We start from the raw sequence: 23,953 nt of genomic DNA on the forward strand, positions 1-23,953 counted from the left end.
ACTGAGTGTCATCCATCAATATGCTTCCTTCCCTTTTTTGTTTCTTTCGATCTTCCACACGTTGTTGAAATTTCTTATGTTCCACTATATACTTGCTATCAGAAATGTCTTTCCCTTTTTTATTCCTTTGTAATTTAACGGACTCTCGAGAAGTAGTAATGAGAAATACATGCACTTGGTATGCCATCTTGAACTAGAAGAAAAGCATATATATTTAAAGGCCCCCAGCTGATTCTGATAATCAGCCAAGTTTGGGAGACACTGTCCTAAACTATCTTTCATGCTTACTTTCCCTTTATTTTAAGCACTGAGCATTTACTGCTTTGTAACTCCTTGCATTCTGTGCCTTGGTCTTCTTACTAGTTGATCACTGTCATCAGAGCAGGAGCATGTATGATTATTATTTGTGCTTAGCCTACTGCACTTCACCCAACCCCTTGGACAATATAAATCATGGCTTAAAAGTTCAATAGATTCTCTCCTTGAGTAACAGAATGAACAAATGGATGAGTGAGTGAAGGAATGATATGCATTTGAGTAAGTAGTTTCTCTAGTTTTTTTTTTTATTCTGCTTTTATTTACTCAGTAGTTTGTTTTTGTTTTTTTGTTTTTTTTGAAATAAAACTAGTCAGCTATACGTAGCCATTCAGGATTAATTCCCTTTAAAAATAGATACAGTGACTCACTTTTATTTTTTAAAGAAACTTTCCATTTTCAAGAGCCCTATTTCCAGAAACACTTCATAATAAACAGGCTTTCAGCTTGCAAATGGTTTCATTTGAGTCTCATACCAGGAATAGCTTGTATGAATCCATAAACATGAATGAGGCTCTTCTTGTGGGATTTTCCTATTTTAGTCCAATGCTTACCTCAAATAGAACCCATTTAGGTGAATTCTGCTGCCATAAACCCACTTAAACTCAAGATTGCCATTGTAAATAACAGGATTAAAAGCAAACATACCTCAGTCATCATTGATTCATATCTCAGACTTAAACAATAAAATATATATATATATATATATATATATATCTCAAAATATATTAGGACAAAAACGTTAAAAATGAATAATCCTTTTTTATCATTCTTCAAGGTGAGTCTAAATTTTTGATAAGTAACATACATAATCCTTACCTTAATGAACTAGTTTTTAATGAACACAGGAATAGAAACGCTGAGATTTAAAAATAGGAATGGAAAGAGAGCAGCCAGCATATTTATGGTAGACTTATTCTAAGATCTGACTTGCAAACTTTTTTTCTTTACCACGTACCTGGTATTTTTCACTGAGTGAGTGAAAAGTTTCAGTCAGTTTAAATCAGTTTAAATAGCAACTATTTTCTTCAATCAGCAAGTGTTTTCATTTTGTTATAGATGATTCGAGTATTGTGCATAGTATTTAAGTCAGCCAGGACCATGGGGATACAATCAGCAAAATCCAGAATGTGGGAAGTCTTACAGAACAAATGACCCAGTTCTCTCAACAAATAAATTACTTTCCTTACTTAACTTTGAAAGAAGTACATGGACGGCTCTGGGGAGAATAAATGGTAGAGGAGCAAAATCCATGGAGCTATTGTATAAATCTATGCACGAGTGGATGGTGGCTTGCACCAGGGTTTTAGTGGTAAGAAGATGAGAAATAGATTTGGATATATATCGAAGTTAAAGTCAAAAGAGTTTGCTGACAGATTGTATATAGGGTGTGAGACAAAGGGAGAGAGTGAAAGACAATCCAAGGATTTTTCCGTGAACCACTGGAAGGATGGAATTGCCATGGATGACTGCAAGAGAAGTGAGTTTTGGAGGGAAATCAGGAGTTCAGCTTCGGGCAAGGTAAGTTTGAGATGTCCATTAGACGCCCAAGTGGTAGTCAGTTGGAAATACCAGCTAAGAGTCCATGGGTGAGTTCTGGGTAGGCGATATACATTTGGGAGACATCACTTGATTTCGGCTCAGGTCATGATCCCAAAGTCATGGGATCCAGTCCCACCTAGGGCTCTGTGCTGAGTATGGAGCCTGCTTAAGATTCTCTCTCCCTCTCCCTCTCCCTCTGCCTCTCCCCCTTCCCTCCCCCGCTTGTGCGTGTGCTTTCTCCCAAAATAAATAAATAAACTAAAAAAAAAAAAAAAGAAGATTCTCTCTCTCCCTCTGCCCCTTCCCCTAAAAAATAAAAAAATAAATAAATTTGGGAGTCTTCAGGGTATACAAATGTCAAGCTCTTAGAATAAGATCACCAAGGAAGTGACCATGAGTAGAGATCTGTTCCTTCAAAAATACCGTGGACAAACAACCCCAATAATTAGTGACTTAAAACAGCAATCATCTATTCTCATGGATCTGTACTTGGATACAGATTTGCTTATCTAGGCTAGACTTGAGTAGGGTGAATTGGTTCTGTTCTAAGTGTCTCTCATCCTTCTCCTGGAACCAGTGGCCCAGCTCTGGCATGCTTTTTTTGTTTTTTGTTTTTTGGGTTTTTTTTCGTGGCAACGTCAGAGGCACAAGAAAGAAACACATAAGGCCTTTAGGTTCAGAGCTGGCACAGCATTGCTTCCTCTTTACTCTACCAGCCAAAGCAAGTCATGTAGCTGAACCCAACGTCAAGGATCAGGAAAATTATAAGGCAAAGGCATCGATAATAACACCACAGGGCACAAATTTGAGTTCAACAATGCAATTTCTCATAAGTCCAAGGACTGAGTCCATCCTGGAGCATTTAACTTTAAAAGGTAAATTTGAATACTACATCTACCCTGCCCCCCACATCTAATCCGGGGCCAAACATAAAGATTACCCTAGACATCGTCTTAATCATTGCTCCCCCTTACCTAAAGGAACTTTATTGAAGGCATTCATTCTTCGATTTGTGTCAACGGAATGAAAACATTGACTCCATAGTGCTACAGAGAAAATCTGTGGCAAGGTGGTCCAAGATGCCAAAGTGTGCCATCTAATGGTCTGAAGACAAAAACCAAACAACACTTAGGCAAACCATAAGAGACTCTTAAAAGCTGAGAATAAACTGAGGGTTGACAGGGGGGGGGGGGGGGGGGGGGGGGGGGGGGGGGGAAAGTAGGGGACGGGCATGGAGGAGGGCACCTGTTGGGATGAGCACTGGGTGTTGTATGGAAACCTGTTTGACAATAAATTTCATATTAAAAAAAAAATCAAATCAAACAACACTTGACCCAAATGATAAGGAGAAATTTGTATCTGATATTGAAAACTACTCAGCAGCAGTATCTGATAGAATGTCTAACGTGAACGCATGAAAATGTACCACATGGACATCAACAGCTCAGCACCATGCCCCACGCTCTGATTTTAAATAAGCCTGACCCAGTTGGGTTTTGTTTGTTTGTTTGTTTTTTCAAGCTATTAAGTTGCAGAATATGCATTTTACCCATTTCTTTGTTTGGAGGCAGATTTTTTTTTCTAAGCCGAGACGACTGTTTGATAAATAAATTTTTAAAATTCCAGGCCTTTAAATTTTGTCGGAAGTAGGAACATCAGAGGAACAATTCTTTCAAAAAGTATCATCTGCCATTATCAGCTTAGTCTACAAGCCTGGATTTTTGAAAAATAGTGGATCAGATAATGTGGTACTAGCACCTGTACATTATCTTATATTTTAAGCTGCTTTTGCTAGATCTGGAGATTTTGGGGGCTGAAGGAGCCTTAGAGAGAATAATCACCTAATTTTATAGATGAAGTAACAGAGGCCCAGAGAGGTTAACCTGATTCTTTTGAAAATAAAAGAATTGGACCACGTGAGTTGTGACCCAGGGGCGGGTGACACAAAGAGGTAACTGTGAGAGGTTTACCCCACCTCCTCTGCATCTATCCCCCAAATCTCCAGGCATCGCCCACGACCCTCCTCCTCATTAAGTATACAATCTAGTAAAACCTATGATTCACTGCAGAAGCAAAGCTTCCAGGCAAGTCCCCCTGGATGCCGTCTCCCCTCTCCCAGCCCAGGGTAGAAATCCTGGATTGGTCACTGTCCACTTACAGGAACAACCTTCCTTCTCTGTCACCAGTGTCAAGTTTTGTGGGCCTTCAGAAACTGGAGGATTTGTTGGTATCCTGTGGTTTCTTTTATTTCCTTTATCCTCCTGTGTTCTCTCCCTACCTGATTTGCATTTAGGGCCGATTTTGGAGATGGTGTTTATGTGTGTCTGTGGGAAATGATACATTTCTTCTTCCCTATAGATACTAACTAGCTGGCCTATTTAAGCTTAATTTCTTCTTGGCAGATTAATTATTCTTTTTTTTTTTTTTTTTCTTTTGACTAGTGTCTCTTCCAGCAGCAGCACATGGGCCTCCAAAGTCCTTTCTGGGACTAATGTGCTGCTTTTCTATTTTCTATTTTAGGGGACCATGAGAAGTTCAGGAGGTGATTAATTTGCATACTTGGCCTCAATATCTAAAATTCAACATGATCAGACTCAGCCTCTTACTGCTGCTGTCAAAGACAAAGCTAGACACCAGTTACAATGGTAAAGATAGATTTTAATCAGTAATATACTGAGACTACTGAGAGGAATAGGAAAGAGAGTCGAATGTGAACTGAACTCAATTTGAATTTGTACAGAGGAGACAGGGCATTTTAAAGGGAGAATGAGAGAGAAGAAAAGGAGGTGAACAGGGGCTCTGTAAAGTCAAAAGATGGGAAAATGACAGAGGGGTGGTCAGTATAAATGTTGACTGGCCAGTTGGGACTGTTAGCTGGCAATTATCAAAGTTAGGATTCTACCCTCCCACAGACACTGGGAAACAAGAGGCCCTATTCTCTCTGAAGATTACATTTTAAAGGAATGGCTTTCAGGTCAGAAAGACACTCCTGAATTACAGGAAATACATATACATCTCAAAGGCACAGAGGAAGAAGTCACAATGTAGGCCTTTTTAAGGAAAATGTTGCAAGAAAGGATGGTCAGGGGCCTATTTTCAGGTTGGCTAGAACAAACAGTAAATACTTTTGGCAGCCTTGAGCTTTCTTTAAGGGGGGCTGGGGTCATCCTAAGGATGTGGCCTTCAGCTTTTAGGAACTATGTTACCGTTTAAGGGAGGGGCAGGAAAGTGGATGAAATCATTTGCCTTGAGAGTCTAGTTTCCATAGGCTGAGGTTGAGGCCTAGTGGAGAAGAGGGCTCAATAGAGGCCTGGCTAGTTTGATCAAAGATAGACTGTTTCTGAGTAATTTTAGTACATGTCATTTTCACTTTAAATTTTTAACAAATGTATTTGCCAAAGCCTCTGTTTCTTCATCTGTAAAATAGGAATATTAACATCCCATACAGCTCTGGGGAGTGTCAAGTACAGTGTATTTCAAAAGAAATACAATGCAAGCCTCACGTCATTAACAACGTCCTCATAGCCACTTTAAAAAAAAAAAAAGCAGAAGTTAATGTTAACAATTCACTTTATCTACCTAATATATTTAAAATATTTCAACAGGCAATCAACATTTAAAAATTAACGAAAGATTTGACGTTCTTGTTTTCGTCCTAAGCCTTTGAAATCCCGTGTGTACAGTCTTTCCCACTTTACAGCACCCCAACGGCCACCAGCCACATTTCCAGCTTTGAGCAGCCACGCGTGCCTGGCCACGGCACTGGACCTCACAGGTCTAGACAGCGGAGCCGACCCGCCTGGCTGACGTGAGCGTGGGGCGGGTCCTAGCCGGATGGGGGCGGAGCTTCCGGGAGCGCGCGTTTGGGGCCTGCCCGGCTCCCGTAGGAGAGCGCTGGTCGTGGCGGCGCCACGTCCCCTGCGGCGGCGGGAGAAAGAACGGTCGGGCCTCGGGCGGCTCCGGGAGGCTATGGCCTTTACGTTATACTCGCTGCTGCAGGCGGCCCTGCTCTGCGTCAATGCCATCGCCGTGCTGCACGAAGAACGCTTCCTCAAGAACAGTGAGTAAGGCCGCGGGGCCGGGCTGGGCGGGGGGGGGGGGGGGGGGAGGCGGCGGCGGAGCCCCGGGGGAGCGGTGCCCGGTCGGGCCGCGGGAGGGGCAGCCTGGGCCGGGACCGACGGGAGGCCGAGGGCTCTACTCTTAGGGCCCTTCCTTGACGGGAGGAAGCCGAGCCACTTCCGTCTCACGGAGTTTGAGCTCAACAACGGGGTGAAGATTGTTTAACAGGTGCGCCCTGTGTGCCGGACCCCCGGGGTCGGGATGGGGAGGGATACAGAAGACCCAGGGGCGCCCCTGCCCCTCCGGTTTGTTTAGGTTAGTAATTTAATGCACTCGTCTGTGACTGTTTTTAATGGTCAGAAACCTGGGATCTGAGTTTTTAGGTACAGAGGGAGGGGCGTGACTCATTTTGGAGTGTGGGTAATTAGAAGAATGAACTGATGGAGGGCCGTAGGGTTCCTGGTCTTTGCGGATAGGAGGAAAGGGACAGTGTTCGGATTATCAGGACATCCAGCTACCCACGTTCCTAGAAAAGTTTATGCAGCACAGCTTATTGGATGCCTACAATGTGCCAGGCTAGAATCTAAGAATAGCAAGATGAAGACACAATTATGTCCGCTGGTAACTCACAATACAGCGATTTGCGTGCCATCCCGGGCAGGCCACTTTTTGCTGTATGAGGCAAAATTAAGACAGGATAGTCTGTGATGTAACGTCATTTATCTGCACAGGTATGCCAGATACACAAAGTATACCATCATTTGTCTGCAAGCGTACCAGACATATCTGTGTAAATCACTGAAACTCAGACCCATGAGCAAGATTGGTTCATTTATTCCTTCAGATTTGTTGAGCACAAACTGTGTGCTGGGCCCATGTAATTAGTAGGTGGGGTTACAGCAGTCCCCCTGCCCTTCTAATGGAAATTCATTTAAATTAAAAAATGAACAAGGAATAATGACAAGTATGAAGAATATTGTGAAACAGAAGTGCAGGGAAACGCTGACGTGTGAATCTTTGAAAGCTTCGTGGATGAAGCGGGTCTAACCCAAAATCTGATAAGTGAGTAAACGTTAATTTGGTGAAGGCTAAAGGTTGGGAGAAGTTGGGAGGGTGAGGAGTAAAACTGAGTGTGAAAACTGGGGCAGGTGAAAACAAGGTCTTAAACAGAGTAGTGACATGACCAGATTCGTGTTATTTGCAAGATCCTTCTCACTGCAGTGGAGAACAGACTGAACAGGGTAGAATAGTGGATGTGGGAGGCACCATTTCAAACAGGGCAAATAGAAATGGTGGGTATCACATCAGTTGAATGGGTGTAATAATAACTAACACTGAACACCATGTACCAGGATCTGTATCAAGTGCTTTGCTTATATTATTAACTCGTGTAAACTTCACAACACCCTGTGAGATCGGTACTGTTTTCATCCCCACTTTACAGATGGGAAGCCTGACGCGCAAAAGAGAGGAAGTAACTTTTCTATGATCACACAGCTAGAAAGTGGCAGAGCTAGGATTCACCTTAGGCATTCTGACTCAGAAGTCTGTCTCCTCATTAGTATACTATGCAGAAAAGTAGAAAAGATCTTACGGGGGCTGGATTTTTCTCCCCCAAGAGATACATTGAAGTCCTAACCCTTGGTACCTGTGAAGATGACATTATTTGGAAATAGGGTCTTTCAGGTGTAATCGAGAAGGTCACACTGGATGAGGATGGCCAGTGAGGTGTCCATATATGGAGAGAGAGAGACACACAGGGAGAAGAAGGCCAAATGACAACAGAGGCAGAGAGTGCAGGGATGTAGCTAGACAGCGGAGAATGCCGGGAATTACCGGTAACTACCAGAAGCTGCGAGAGGCATAGATGAGAACATTCCTCAGAGGCCCCAAAGGAACCAACTCTGCTGACGCCTTGATTTTGGACTTCCGGTCCCCAGAACTGTGAGAAAATAAATTTCTGTCGTGTTAAGCCGTCCAGTTTGCGGCACTTTGTTATGGTAGTCCTGGAGACTAATACCGATCAGGAGATATTTTGAAAGTAGAAAAAGCAGGATTTACTGTTTGGATGTTGGGAATGAGGGAGGGAAGAAAAAGTCAGAGTCAAAGATCTCCTGGTTTTCTGGCTTAAGCACCTGAGTGAAACATAGTACCTTTACCAAGGTGTAGAGAGTACTGGAAGAAAAATGAGGGCAGCAGTGGTGGGTAAGAAGGTGAAAAGATAGCGAAATAAGTTTTGGACATGGTGAGTTTGAGATTTCTGTGAGATAGGCAAGTGCAGATGTGGAATAGTCTGTTGGAGTTAAGTCTGTAGAACAGAACCAAGAGTCACAGGAGAGCTTGCATTTGAGTTTATCGAGCACAGGTGATGAATGAAGCCACCACGTAAAGAGAGAAAATCTCTCAGGGGAAGAATAGATGACAAAGAGAATTGGTGACCAGGACAGTCCCAGAAGCTCTTTGAGTATTTAAGGTTTACGTAGAGATGGGAGAACTGACAGGAGAAGTTGCTGAGTGAGCAAAACAAGAGAAGAGGGAACACGTAGCAGTGGGTTTCACAGAAGCCAAGGGGTGTTAGAAGGAGAGGTAGTACGCCAGTGGAACGTTCTGAGGAGTAAGATAAGGATGGAGAAGTGTCCTAAGCATTCAGAGTAATAGCAGTCATTGGTGATTCTGCACAGGTGGCTGTAACTGGATAAAATCCAAATTGGAATGTGTTGAGAAGTGAGTGGAAAGTGATAAAATGGAGATCACCATAGCAAACACGATAATAATGAAAAAGACAGAGATCTGCGAGAATTACCAAAATGTGACACCTCTAGAGACACAAAGTGAGCTGTTGGAAAAATGGCACCATTAGACTTGCTTGACAGAGGATTGCCACAAACCTCTGATTTGTAAAAAACACAGTATCGGGGAAGTGAAATAAAGGGAAGCAATGAAGCAAGGTGTGCCTGTCTAACGTTGCGTAAGTTGAAAGTGTACAAGGATCGTTGGCTACACAGGTATACTGCAGAACGCTTATTACCGCAGTTAGTGTTCTTCACCTCACATAATTGTAATTTTGTTGTTGTGGTTGTGGGGGCGAGAACATTTAAAATTTTCTCTCAAGGCAACTCTCAGGTATACAGTACAGTATCGTTAACCATGGTCACCATGCGGTACGTTAGATCCCTGGAACTCACTCGTCTTATCACTGAGTTCGTACCTTTGGACCAGGAACTTCCCATTTGCCTCACTGCTCAACCCCTGGCAACCACCATATTACTCTGTTGCTGTGAATTTGATGTTTGTAGATCCCACATGTAAGTGAGATAATACAATATTTGTCTTTGACTTAATTTCACTTGCTGTAATACTGTCAGGATATACTCACGTTGTCACAAATGACAGCTTTCTCTTTTTTGTGGCTGAATAATACTCCATTTTATATATACACCACATTTCCTTTTTCCGCTCATCTATCAGTGGGCACCTAGGTTGTTTCTTGGCTATTGTGAATAATGCAGTGAACATGGGCGTGCAGATATCTCAAGATAGTGATTTCATCTCTTGGATAAATTCTCAGAAGTGAGATTGCTGGATCATGTAGTAGTTCTGTTTTTAATTTTTTTGAGGAACCTCTACACTATTCTTCATCGTGACTGTACCCATTTACATTTCCCTCAACCAAGCGCAAGGGTTCCCTTTTTCCACATCCTTGCCAGCATTTATTATCTCTTGTCTCTCCCCCCTCCCCCTGCATCTACAGTTTGGATGTTTTTTGTTTGTTTTTGTTTTTTATTTTGAGAGAGCGAGCACGTGAGCGCGAGCAGGGGAGGGGCAGAGAGAGGGAGAGACAGAATCCCAAGCAGGCTCTGCGTGGTTAGCGCAGAGCCTGATGGGGGGCGCGAACCCACGAACCATGAAATCATGACCTGAGCTGAGATCCAGAGTCAGACACTTAACCATCTGAGCTACCCAAGTGTCTCTATCTCTTGTTTTTTGTTTTTTGGGTTTTTTTGATAATGGCCATTCTAACAGGTGTGAAATGATTTCTCATTGTGGTTTTGATTTGTATTTCTCTGATGATAAGTGATATTGAACACCTTTTCATATACTTGTTGGCCATTTTTGTGTCTTTAAAAAAATGTCTATTCAAATCTTCTACCCATTTTTTAAAAATTTTATTTTGCAAGACAGCTTGGGATTCTCTCTCTCCCTCTTTTTCTGCCCCTCCCCTGCTCGCTCTCTATTCCTCTCTCTCTCTCTCTCTCTCTCTCTCTCTCTCTCTCTCTCTGTCTCACTTTCTCTCAAAATAAATACACTTTTAAAAAGATGAATATATTAACACTTAGTATTAATACTTAATATTATTGATGTACAGATTTAATGCAATGTCTATCAAAATTCCAGTTGGCTTTTTACAGAAACTGACACGTTGCTTCTAAAGGAAATGGACCCAGTATTGCCAAAATGATCTTGAAAGAGAATACAATGCCCAGACCTTACTCCAGACCTGCATTAATATTTTCCAGAAGTGAGGGGCGCCTGGGTGGCGCAGTCGGTTAAGCGTCCGACTTCAGCCAGGTCACGATCTCGCGGTCTGTGAGTTCGAGCCCCGCGTCAGGCTCTGGGCTGATGGCTCGGAGCCTGGAGCCTGTTTCCGATTCTGTGTCTCCCTCTCTCTCTGCCCCTCCCCCGTTCATGCTCTGTCTCTCTCTGTCCCAAAAATAAATAAAAAACGTTGGGAAAAAAAAATTTATTAAAAAAAATATTTTCCAGAAGTGAAGTTCACCAGTGTCTTTTCCAAAATTTCTGCAGGTGACTTAGCTTTTTGCCCCTAAATGAAAATCACTGCTACAAAACCGTTGGAATGCCCCGGAAATGTTAATACTTTGCCTCCTAGAACTTTGTCTTCATTTCCTCTTCTCTCCAGAAGTAGCACAGATATTTTATCTGAACATGTGTTTTGAATATGGTCCCAGAGCTAAGGAAAAACCTACATTGTCATACCTTAAGTGGATAAGCTGTTTTAAAACATTTAAGGGACGCCTGGCTGGCTAAGTCAGTAGAGCATACAGCTCTTGATCTCAGGGTTGTGAGTTCAAGCCCCACATTGGGCATGGAGCCTACTTAAAAATAACAACAACAACACCTTTATTTAGAGGTGCCTGGCTGGCTCAGTTGGAGGACGGTAGGACTCGGTTGTGAGTTTGACCCTCATGTGATTACTACTACAAAAAAAAAAAAATAAATTAATAATAATAATAATAATAATAAACAAAATATCTAGCCGAACTATGGAAAGAGCCCAAATGTCCATCAGCTAGTGAATGGATAAAGAAGATGTGATATATATGCACAATGGAATATTACTTGGCCATCAAAAAGAATGAAATCTTGTCATTTGCAATGATGTGGATGGACTTAGAGTAATTGTGCTAAACAAAATAAGTCAGAGAAAGACAAATACCATATGATTTCACTCATATGTGGAAGTTAAGAAACAAAACGGAGAAACATATGGGAAAGAGGAAGAAACAAGCCATAAGAGACTCTGAATGATAGAGAACAAACTAAGGGTTGATGGAGGGAGGTGGGTGGGAGATGGGTTAAATGGGTGATGGGTATAAGGGGGGCACTTGTGATGAGCACTGGGTATTGTCTGTAAGTGATGAAGCACTTGAATACTCCTGAAACCGATACTGTACTGTATGTTAACTAACTGGAATTTGAATAAAAATTTGACAAGATTTTAAAAAGTTAAATAGTAAAAAAAAAAACAAAACTAAATATGTTTTAAAATAGACTTTTAAAATATTTTAAGCATTTGTTAAATATTGCTTATGTAGGCTCTTAACTCTTGCCTCGATTTTTATAGTAACCTCCTCAGTGGTCCCCTCCCTCCAATTTTGTTTCTCTTTGTTCTACCCTCCATGAGAAGCTGAACATGTTCCTCTGTGGTTTGAAATTCTTGAAGTTTCTAACATCCATAGCCTTTAATATAAAAGTCAGACTTCCTCGTGTGACTTACAAACTCACATCACATTATGATGTGTCCCTTCCTCCCTTTCCTTCCCTTCTTTGACCCTTCTGCAGTGTTTACCCCATGTGCCGTTCTTACCATGGTTCTCTCTCTTCTCTACGCATACTTCTCCGCCTTCAGTGACTTTGACTTAGGTCATGATGACCTTTAAGGCATATCTTTGCCATTTGCCTCTCCCAGAAACCATCACTGACCTATTCCATGGGCCGTAGCACCACTGCAGTTTCATTCCGTCTTTTCCAGTAGGCTGATGACAGGGATTCTTTCATTTTTACAATTCCATCAGTCAGTGAGTATTTTCTAAGTAACTGAATAATGTTACCATTATCGTATTCTTGCAATTCCTGATTTGAGAGCTGTATGTTTAATCAAATAGTTGAACCAGTACTTTGATTGCAGTGCAGAGAATGTGTTGTATCCTCTAGTGTTTCACAATGACACAAATTCCCTTTTTGTGCAAGGAAAAAAAAAAAGACATAGTGAATTTTAATACCCGTCCAAATTATTCTTACTAGTTTTTGCTTATGGTGCCCAGTATGTATCCCTTTGACGAGGATCATGTCCACTAGTAGTTATGAGTGCTACAAAAGAAGCATTTCGTACATGAAACATTATGAGTCCACTCTGGCTGCCACAACAGAATATCATAGCCTGGGTGGCTTAAACAACAGAAATTTATTTTCGCACAGTTCTAGAGGCTGGAAGTCTGAGATAAGGGTGCCAACATGGTTGAGCTCTGGTGGGGGTATTCTGGCTTGCAGATGGCCGCCTTCTCACTGCGTCCTCACATGGCTAGGTGGAAGTGAGGAGGGGAATCGAGATCTCTTTCTTCCTCTTTTTTGTTAGGCCACAGTCCTATCAAATTAGTGCCTTGCCCTTATGACCCATGTAACCATACGTAGCTCCTTAAGACCCCATCTCCACGTAAGCTTCAACACAGGAATGTGGGGAGAACACAATTCAGTCCATCGCAAGTAATTAAAATATTATTACAAGGTATTTTGGTTCAGGGTTTAAGTGACTGCTCCAAAGCCAATGTAATATTAGAGTTTAGAGTAGTGAGATCTGTAACTATATGTCTGTAAATATATACTCCTGAAAAGCATTTGTTGAATTTCATCACAGATTAAGCAGAAATTATTACATTGGGCTGAGAATTACATGGACCCACGAGAGATTAGTCCAAGTGTACCAGATCGTTTACTTCAATATTGATCTTGTTGATCAAAGTAATTTTTTCTTTTTTTTAATGTTTGTTTAGAGAGAGCGCTAGAGTTCTCTCTCTCTCTCTCTCTCTCTCTCTCTCTCTCTCGCATGCGCGTGCACGGGGGAGGGGCAGAGAGAGAGAGGGAGTGAGAGAATCCCAACAGGCTCCGTGCTGTCAGCACAGAGCCTGATGCAGGGCTTGATCCCATCAACCATGAGATAGATCATGACCTGAGCCGAAATCGAGTTGTATGCTCAACCCAGTGAGCCACCCAGGCGCCCCTTAATCAAGGTAATTTTTTAAAACGTATGTTAGAGTTCTTTGTGTAGTTTATTAGGTACTTTCACATCTGTGATTGGCATTTGATTCACATACAAACTTGGTGACATTGACAAAGTGAAGCACACTTACCTCTTTTGCAGATATGGAAACTGATCTTAGAGAGGCTGAGATTTGCCCAGGGTCAGCCAGCCCTCAGAACAGTAGCTAATGCTTTTTCTTCAGAATGTATTTAGCTGAAGGTTTTTGGCTCAATCTGGATGGATTGCTATTTTGTGTATGACTTTTTGAAGTCTGGGCAGCAGAAGAACATGTTTGGTGTTTGCTAATAACTAACTTATATTTAATTCTATTCCTAAAATTATGGCAGCTGGCCAGTGCTGGCAGGTCTTATCATTTAATCTTTTCTAGGCCCTCTAGCTATGAAAGTGTCAAGAGAGCTGCAGAATTAAATCTTTCTCCTTTAAAAAAAAAAAAAAGACAAAACTCTTTAAAGCTTTTGGCCAGTTTCCTTAGGAAAACAACCGAGACTCCCTAAGTAGCAGTTGGAGGGAAAGCTATTTGTTAGAATAAAAAAATAATCCATGGCACCTGGTCTTTTACTTGTCACTCTTGTGTTTGTCCATAGAATATCTAGACAGATGATTTACTCTCTACCCAAAATTTAGTTTTCATTCTAGGGACTTGAGAATAGAGACTAGGCTAAAGTTAACTGATAACTTACTGTTTATTTTTGAGACAGAGAGAGACATACTGTGAGCAGGGGACAGGCAGACAGAGAGGGAGACAGTCTCCAGCCTCTGAGCTGTCAGCACAGAGCCCGACACGGGGCTCAAACCCACAAACAGCAAGATCATGACCTGAGCCAAAGTCATATGCTTAACCAACTGAGCCTCCCAGGTGCCCCAGAAATTATGTTTTCTGATAAAAAACTGGGTGTGTAGAAACAAGTCCTTTTTACCTAGATCTAAGAGATTGTGGCTGTGGGTGGAAAGGATTGATTTTAGTAATGATAACTTCCGAAAAGCAAGTGAAGGAAATGAAACCAACAATTCCATTTAAAGCTGTTTTGGTTTGACTTGATTTGATATTTATATATATATATATAAATATATATATATAAATATATATATATATATATATATAAATAATTTATTCTCAAGTTGGCTGACATACAGTGTATATATACAGTGTGGTCTTGGTTTTGGGAGTAGATTCCCGTGATTCATCATTAAAGCTTGTTTTAAAATGTAATTTTAAATATTCAGAGTGATTCCTGAATGAAACCTCTCTACTTGTAGACTTTGTCTCTGCCCTCAGGGGGTTCATGCTCTGCAGAGGAACTTCTAATTGCAGAGGGGATTCTCCAGTGGATGAACATCTTTACAGGCTTTCTTTTGAAATTTCACTTTTCTTTATCAGTATAATGTATAGTGTGTGTGTGGTGTTTAAAGTAAAAAAGCTCTTCTGTTTGTAAAGAAAGATAGAAGCCTCCTGCCCCATCTCTTCAACCTGAGCTTCATTTCTTAAAAGCAGTTATTTTCAACTCTTCCAAGTTTCGAATCCCTGACTTACTGCTGTGGAAGGGTTTTTAGTATAATTATACCATCATCAGCACATTTGTTCTTGTGTGAGCACAAGTACACACACATTTCCCCTACCCCATCTCTCCCATTTTCAGCCAATTATCGGTGATATCTGTATTCCATATTTAACATTACTATCACTGAATATTGCTCACAGCTGAACAATAAAAAAAAACCGTGCTGTCATTCTTCTAGCTTTTTTTTGGTGGTTTGGTTATAGGATTCTAGATTGGAACTAATTTTTCTTCAGAGCTTTTTTTGAAGACATTGTTTCACTTAATTTTCTAATTTCCAGTATTGATGTTAAGAAGTCTGATGCCATTCTGTTTCCTGATTTTTTGTGCAACTTGACTGGTCTCTCTGAAAGGCTTTAGGGTGTTCTCCTTATCTTCAGAGGTCTGAGAATGTACAATAATGTGTGCCTCCCTCTGCCCCCCCCCCCCATTAAGCTCTTCTCTGATTGGGCCCTTTTGGCCTAAAGGCTCATGTCCTTCAGTTCTGTAATATTATCTCTTAATATTTCTTTGATAATTTCTTCCTGTTTTTCCTTCTCTCTGGAACTCCAGTTATTTTGACAGGTATATACCCTTTGTTAGCCTTGTCTAATAGGTTTTCTCAACTTAATCTGTCAGCCTCTTGAACTTGTTATGCTAACATAGCAAGAACAAGAGCTCCATCTTGATTCCTTAATGTTCCTTTTTATGGCATCCTGTTCTTGTTCCATAGGTCCAATAGCTTTACTCTCTATAGATGTTCATTTTAAAAAATGTGTTGTGGGGTGCCTGGCTGGCTTAGTCAGAGCATGCGTCTCTTGATCTTGAGGTCATGAGTTTGAGCCCCATGTTGGGCATAGAGATTACTTAAAAAAATGAAATAAAAAATTAAACCAGTCACTGTAAATACATAAATAGTAAAAATCTTTTCTTCTACTTCTTGCATTGTCTCTTCCTCCGAGTCTCTTTTTCTGTTTTTGTTCTCTTTCCATGTTACAGATTGTTTCTTTTTGACTTCATTTTTTTTTTAATTTTTAAAAATGTTTTTATTTATTTTTGAGACAGAGACAGAGCACAAGCGGGGGAGGGGCAGAGAGCGAGGGACACACAGAATCCGAAGCAGGCTCCAGGCTCTGAGCTGTCAGCACAGAGCCCGACGCGGGGCTCGAACTCACAAACTGTGAGATCATGACCTGAGCCGAAGTCGGACGCTTGACCGACTGAGCCCCCCAGGCGCCCCTTGACTTCATTTTTAAGTGTAAGGCTCAGAGGGGCTCATTGGAAGCCATGGGTGTGGTTGGGGCTTGTTTGCTGGTGGGTCTCACTGGTGCTTAAAGTTGTCCGTTTTGCTGAGGATCCCCCCCCCCCAGATATCAGCATCTGAAGTCTTTCTTCCTGGGCCGCTGGCCAATTACCAGAGTAATTTTCTGACTTCTTGCCTGCAGAATGTCAGTGTTCCGTGATCAGACTTAGAGGTGCGCGGGGAAAATGGGCAAAAGCCTGACACTTCGGTGTGCAGATTTTCACTCCCTCCGCTCACACTGGATACCCCTCACTCTGGAGCTTCTTTGGTTCTCTGCTGAGAGTGAACCTCTTGCCTTTGATGGTGTGAGTGGCACGCCCTTCTGTCAGGTCAGTCCGGGGACGGAGATGGGAGGGCAGGGGGTAGCCCACTGCTCATTTGTAGACTTTCATTGAGTCCTCTTTTTCCTTCCTGTTGTCCACACCGACGCTTTGAGCTTCCTCTCACCTTCCCAGGGTCTCAGTCTCAGCACCGTTCACCTCAGTGTTTCATTGTGCACTTCCTGCAAGGTGCAGGTGTCTAGCTTTCTCTTAGAGTCAGTCACTCTTCTTCATTTATTTCTTATTGTTCAAATTTTGATTGACTTCTCTGGCCTGGAAACGTGTCTCTTGTTAGTCTGTATTCTCTGTTGTCATTTTTAGTAGGGTTTCACAGGTGAAAGCTAAGATAAAAATGTGTATCCATTGATGAGGTTCAAGGTTCAGGACATGCTGCCCCAAACTATGACACCTTGGCAGTATTGAGTATTTTCAGCTGAAGGAGTCTGAGAGAATGGCAGATGCAGGAAGGTCACCCTCCCCATCTGCTCCCGCCTTGCCTCCTTTCTCAAAGCAGGAGCTTAGTCTCCCTTGCCGATCTCACCAGAATGCAAGACTGTATAAACAAACCTTGTTACTTTCCCACCATTTATTACCCCCCATTCTCAGCTCAAACTCCTTTGTCTTATCAGTTCTTCACAAATGTATTGTTTCTTTGTCTCAAAAGTTTCCTGCTCTGGTCACTTCTTTGAAGTGACTGAAGCCTTCTCTGAAGTCTCCCAGGTACATGTAAAAAGTTAATAGAGTTTGTATGCTTTTCTCCTGTTTATCTGTTTTTATCAGTTTAATTTTCGGACATAGCCAGGGACCCCAGGAGGGTCAGGGTCAACTTTTTCCTCCCCGACCCCATCGTGTTGAACCAGAACCACACTGCATTTTCGTTGTGCAGAACTGTCACAGAGGCTTCTGTAAGTCCGTTATCCCAGCCATGTTGCTTTCCCATAGAAGTTTTCCTGTAGCAGTTATGCAGGTTGGACACTGACACCGCTGCTGGTGGGACGTCATTCTGTGTGTCCTGTGTGTCTGCGGAGTCTGATACGAAATCGTGTTGCCACACTGTAAGTAGGTGAAGGCTGGTGCCACAGTTTGAACTTAAATTACAAAAAGAGGATTGCCATTCAGTGGCGAATGCTGGCTGAGCTGCTGGAAGAGTGAGACAGTTATTTGGAGGAAAGACATTGTAGTAAAATTCGTCATACATTAAAAGCAAATGCTGGGAAAGCAGCATAAGTACATTTGCTTGCTGGAGAGAGTACATCTGGAGGTAGGAGGGTAACGTTGCCCAGGCAAGATGCAAGTATATTTTCTAAAATTATTTTTAGCTTGGATAGATGTATACATTTAATATTGGAGGACCTGCCCCCCTCCCCTAAAGCTACAATGGATTGATTTGTTCATGTTATAACTTGCTGTGTCGTAAAAATTAAGAAATAGAGTTCTTTGGGAGTCTGCGTCTGTGGTCCTAGAATTTACCTAATTTCCCCGTGTCCCAGATTAACCCAGATAATTCACTTCAATTCTACAAACATTCACTAAGTACTTGCGGTGGGGTGGGGGTACGGGAGAGTGGGAAGGTGAAGAAAGTATAAATTTAGTCCCTGTCTTCCAGGGTTTTATACAGTCTAATGAGAGACACTTGAAAACAACTAACCGCGAAGGAGAACAAAGTCACTACAATCAGTCAGCTATTTGGGGAACAAAGAGAAAGAAGGTTCATTATGCTATGAGAGGAATGTAGGAAAGGCCCTGACACTGAAGGCAGTGACTCAGAAGCTGTCTTTAACATGTACCACAATTAGTGGGCACTGAGCGTGATGAGGAACACGTGGAGGGTGGTGGTGGGATATAGGGCAAGAATGTGAGTTTAAGGAGTTTGAACTTTATTCAGTAGGCAGTGGGAATCATCACATGATTGTGAGGTGGAAAGATCTGACCCTTTAAGGGAGAAAACTCACAGGGTTAAGACAGCTAGATTACAGAGGCATCTGGTGAAAGAGTCTTGCAAGAGATGGTGTAGGGTCTGACTGTGATGGTGTCTGTACTGTGGGAGCCCAACAAAGAGTGACACCCCTGCCGACTGGGAAGGCCTTCAGCACAACACAAGCTAGGCCCTGAGGGGAGAGTGCTAGTCAGAACACATCAGCTCTTTTGTGAACTTGATTTTTAACTTACTTTTATCCCACAGCATATCTCGGTGTTGATGTGACACAAAAAAGCAAACAACCATTTTTTAACCTTTATTTCAACCAAATAAAAGTTGACTAAACGAGTTACAGTCTTGTTACCTGAGACTTGGTTCTTTCGTGTATAAAATAAAGACCGTCTTCGAGATTAAGGCCCAACCTGTCAGGAATTAAGCCCTACAGTCATGGGAGATACAAAATAATTGAAGATGTGGGCCTGAAATGCGGACAAGAGACAGCCTGCAGAAATGAGGACTTGTAGGTCTTCAGAAGAATGTATGACAATAAAGAACTAGCAGGTAAAGGGGAAAAAATAATGTTTTATAATATCAGGAAAATGATGCAGAAGAAGGTAAAAGACTCATTTACAGAGAATAAGTGGGGTAGCGGGCTTGGTTGCTCAGCTCTGAATTGAGAAATGAGGAGAGTGATGGAGGGGAAAGTCACCTGCCCTTGCTGGTGGGATGGAGCACAGCTCTCAGAAAGCCTAAGCAAGCGCCACCAGCTAGGTGTCCCTTAACATTTCCTCAAGTAATGTAGCCGGTATGTCTCAGCTGCAACATTTTCATACTGATAATTGTGTTGGATCTTAGAAATTCTGATTTGAGCTAATTAATTATTGAGTTTGACAGTATGCCTTGCTTTTCAGTTTTGACCTGGAAAATGTTTTGTTTAAAAAAGGAGGAAAGGGGCGCCTGAGTGGCTCAGTCAGTTAGGCATCCGACTTTGGCCCAGGTCACGATCTCACGGTTCATGGGTTCCGGCCCCGTGTCGGACTCTGTGCTGACAGCTCAGAGCCTGGACCCTGCTTCGGAGTCTGTGTCTCCCTCTCTCTCTCTGCCCATCCCCTGCTCGTGCTCTCTCTATTTCTCTCTCTCAAAAATAAAGAAATATTAAAAGAAAAATTTTTAAAAGGAGGAAAAAACCAGTCAGCATGTCACAACAATCCTATTCACTGAATTAAACACCGTGGAATAATTTAGACCTTATATATAAAGTACTATATAATATAGTACTTTATAAAATCAAACTGGAAATAAGATTGTTGCTGTTATCAAAAAGTAAAGAATATACAATATTTAATCAGTACTGTATAACTTTGAAGTCAGATGCCTTTATATTTTATGTCTTTAACAATGACTCAAGCTAATTTTTCAGAAGATGACTAATGAGGAAGCAAGGTGAGTGCATAATAAATTTTAACACAGCTAATCATTTTTATATCCTGCAGTTGGCTGGGGAACAGACCAGGGAATTGGTGGATTCGGAGAGGAGCCAGGAATTAAATCTCAGCTAATGAATCTTATTCGATCTGTAAGAACTGTGATGAGAGGTAAGAAGAAAAACTAGTGAAAACACTCTTTAAAGTTTTAATTTTGCGGTGTTGGTTTAATAGCAAAGCTTCTGAGGGTGAACATCATCACATACTGTTTTTGTGGCAATTTTTTTTGTCTTTAGCCTGGCTTTACTGTTCAGAAGCTACTGGTTTCTTTCTTAGTTTACCTCTCATTTCTGTCTAAACCACTTGAAGCAAATGGAATGCTCAGTGGTAGAATCTGTTCGCATGACCGGAAACCTGTTCTCAGACCTGAAAGCAGTGTTCTTGCCTTTTGGAACTTCTGTTGCTTCAAGTAGTAAAGTCATCTAGAGTCCTACAAGGCTTTTGAGAGAAGAGCAAAAGTCCTGTGTCTGCCATTCTATTGGAAATTATTTTAGTGCAACTGAAGAAAAAAGGGTTCAAAACTTATTTAAAACAATTAAAATTAGGGCCTCTCTCTCTCCCTCTTTATTAGCTGTTTTGATCACAGCTTTGGATAGAATGGTAAATAAGTTCACTCTCAATTTAGTGGTGAAATGGGTTACCTGGCTGGCTCAGGAGCGTGACGCTCTTGATCTCAGGGTCGTGAGTTTGAGCCCCATGTGGGGTGTAGAGATTACTTAAATAAATAAAAGTTAAGAAATTTAGTGGTGAAACTGGAGTCTTTGCTCTTTGTTTTTGTTGTTTGTTTGGGGGCGGGGAGGAGCAGAAGGAGAGGGAGAGAATCTCAAGCAGGCTTCATGCCCAGCCCTACCCAGCATGGAGCCCCACTCAGGGTGAGGCTTGATTTCACAACCCATGAGATTATGACCTTAGCTGAAATCAAGAGCTGGATGCTTAACTGGCTGAGCCACCCAGGCGCCTTGTGCTCTTCATTTGTAACATCAAGTGTCACAGCCATGTGGGTCTACTTCCGCCTGGGTCCACTGTGCTGCTGTGTTCCCAGCATTGCACCAGCACCATTCACACATGCTTCGTATTGATCTCGTTGCACCAGGTGACGCTTACCCCAGTCACACAAGCCCTCTTTATAATAAGTTTTGGATCGTATGATCCAGTGCACGTTCCTTTGTTACAAGTGTTTGCAACATGATTATGAATGACCTTGGTAGAGATTTTCATCCTTCCTGGATGCTAGTAACTATTACTTTTTTTCTGCTATTTTCTTTATAGTAACAAACTGTTTTTTTTTTCTTTGCAGTGCCATTGATAATAATAAACTCAATTGCAATTGTATTACTCTTATTATTTGGGTGAAGAACAGTGGGGGAAATGGAGACTCAGAAGAAGAGATGCCAGCAGAAGTTATTACTTTGGTCATTATTGGAATATACATGTCTTCGCTGGTCGTCCTTGCACTTGACAAAAATGTAAACCTGACAATAAAACCAGAGTCCTATTTATCTGATTTTTTTACAAATGTTGCATTTATAATTTCATTATAAAAAAAATTAGGTCATCAGAGGCAGTAACAATCCAAGATTGGGATACATTTGATTGCTAACTATTAATAAAAGTTCATGCTATGGTAAAGATTGTTAAAAGGGTACAGGACTGTCACGTTTATAGAGATTTTTCTCTCTCACTTCTCAGGGATAAATTTTCAATGTTTTGAAGTTCCTCATGACGTGGCTATGATGTGAGAGTGTTTATCTTCCTACATAAAATTTAAAGGATTTTTTAAAAGTGATTACTACAGATAAAATGATAAATAGGTAATTTGGATAATTTTACTTTGAACTCTTTATTTTGTCTATGTATCATCTTGGCTGTGACAAATTCAAATTTATAGAACTATTGAGCAATACTCTCTGATTTCAGGGAGAATTCTAATTTTGTGAGTCAGATAGTCACATGATAGTTGTGCTTTTTTTTCGTGCGTTTGTTATTTTATTAATTGGCCTGAATGATGAGAACAGACCACTCTCTACATATTTCCATTGGTAGAAAAATCTGTGTGAAAAAGTCTACGCCCTTTTTTCAATAATGACTTTTTAAAAATCTGCATAAATATTAGGCTGCAAGAGCAATCCTGAATGATCACAATTAAACTATACTATATAAGACTATTATGAAGTATTTACCTCTCCCCCAAATTATCACATTTCCGTTTTTTGGAGTAGCAAATTAAGGGGTATAATTCTTTATTCTGTCTGTCAATAGAGAGTCATGCTAGATAAATTTTTCGTTTTGTTTTTATGTCTTAGACCATCCCATATTTGCTCATCCATTAATACAGTTTTATGCAGGAAGATTCAAACTATGTAAATGGTTTTTTTCTGGAAATTATCAGTTATGATAGTTTAAAGGAATAGAATGCCATCTTTGTTATAGGACAACATTTGTAAATAAAGTTAAATTTCCAAGTCAAGCATTTGTTTTTTGTACCTTACCTGTCAGTGTTAACTGAATCCCGTTTCGTGTGTGACACTTGTTTTATACTTGCTTTGCTGTAAAATCACTGAGCATGGGTTTAATGAAAGTAAACATCACACTTTTTTTCTTCAGTGAATTAACTGAATTGCTCATTGCATCAAAGAGACTCATGAGCAACTTTTATTCCATGACTTAAGTTACTTCTAGAACTTTGGAGCAGGTATTGAATGCCTGTTGGCCATGCCTGAATTAGATGATCTTTGGGCCGCAGGCTCGCAGCTGAACTGAAAAGATGTACCTGGGATTCGTAGTTGATTATCTGGCTCATGTGAGTAACTAACATATAACATAAGTTAGAGGCAGTGTTCTTTTGGCCTTACGAAGATCCGATGCTGGAGCCCAAGTTTAATCCACTGGACAGATTCAAAAGATGCAGTTGTTTGAGAGCACTCCGAGGCTGTACAGAATTTTTAAAGGAAAGAAAAAAAGAGACCTTGACCTGATGCCATTTCTCGTGTAAAACTTTACAGCACAACTTCACGCTCATTTAGTGGCAGGGCACTGCCCGAGTTCACGGTCTGTTGGAGAGCAGTCACAGCAGGGCAGGATCAGAGTATTCCGTAGCAAAGTGGTTCTGAGGAAAGTGAAGCACTGAACATCAAAATATTTCATCTCTGGAGGCCACTTAATGCGATTCTAGCTTCAGTGCCCTTGAAGGCAGGTCTGTAAGCGTTCACAGGTTAGCCCCGATTTCCCCAGAGCAGCTGTGATTCAGTAACCATAGTCTCTCATTTAGTTGACAATAACTTCAGTGTCTGCTTGCCTGCCTACGTCCTCTCCCTTAGCCATTCTCAGTATTAGCAATTGGTGATTGTTCTAGACTCCACATATCCATGTTTATGGTCCTTATGTATTCCGTGTCTGTACACCTCTGACCTGTCATGAAGGATCTTGGCTCAAGTATATACATGTTAACCAAATCCATACCCTAAACCTTAATTAAGTACAGTGGTTTTCAAATTTGTTAATGGTAGAACCAGATTGCAAAAGGGAGAACACAACTGTAATGTTCCATTATCTACAACAGATAGGAGCAGTCCATTTATTTCTAGTTGAAGCAGAGTTAGGGTCCCAGGCCCATTGTTTCACCTCCACCCTACTCTTGTCACCCTTCCTAAGGCACTTCCACAAAACTCTTAAGTTATCAAGACACTGGTAAAAAAGTTATCTTTAAAAAAGAGTATATAGAGTAGGCAATGTGATCTGCGGTCTATAGGTATATGCTGTCACGAGTGTATATGTACTTATGAAATGACTTGAAAGCAATATATATTTGAATAGTAAAAAGAGTGGGAAGCAGGATATTTCTAATACGCCAAGCAGAACCTTTCATCACAAGACAAATTTCCTACAACCTCAGTTGTTTCCGGTTGCTTCATCTGCAAAC

At 41.3% G+C, this 23,953-nt stretch overlaps 1 protein-coding gene across 1 annotated transcript; it reads left to right on the plus strand.

The window, feature by feature from the left end:
- The first annotated feature begins 5,733 nt into the window (after positions 1 to 5,733).
- IER3IP1 (immediate early response 3 interacting protein 1) lies at positions 5,734 to 22,501 on the plus strand. The gene is made up of 3 exons (XM_049620143.1): positions 5,734 to 5,917; positions 20,044 to 20,145; positions 21,332 to 22,501. The coding sequence occupies exons 1-3, from the start codon at positions 5,827 to 5,829 to the stop codon at positions 21,385 to 21,387; spliced, it is 249 nt and encodes an 82-aa protein (XP_049476100.1). The 5' UTR covers positions 5,734 to 5,826; the 3' UTR covers positions 21,388 to 22,501.
- Positions 22,502 to 23,953: the final 1,452 nt, after the last annotated feature.

The sequence above is a fragment of the Panthera uncia genome, assembly GCF_023721935.1.
Source record: "Panthera uncia isolate 11264 chromosome D3 unlocalized genomic scaffold, Puncia_PCG_1.0 HiC_scaffold_8, whole genome shotgun sequence".
NCBI lineage: Eukaryota > Metazoa > Chordata > Mammalia > Carnivora > Felidae > Panthera > Panthera uncia.

Coding starts and splice junctions, on each gene's coding strand:
- IER3IP1 (XM_049620143.1), top strand. CDS start 5,827: ATGGCCTTTACGTTATACTCGCTGCTGCAGGCGGCCCTGCTCTGCGTC. Junction 5,918..20,043: donor AGAACGCTTCCTCAAGAACA/GTGAGTAAGGCC, acceptor TATATCCTGCAG/TTGGCTGGGGAACAGACCAG. Junction 20,146..21,331: donor TGTAAGAACTGTGATGAGAG/GTAAGAAGAAAA, acceptor TTTTCTTTGCAG/TGCCATTGATAATAATAAAC.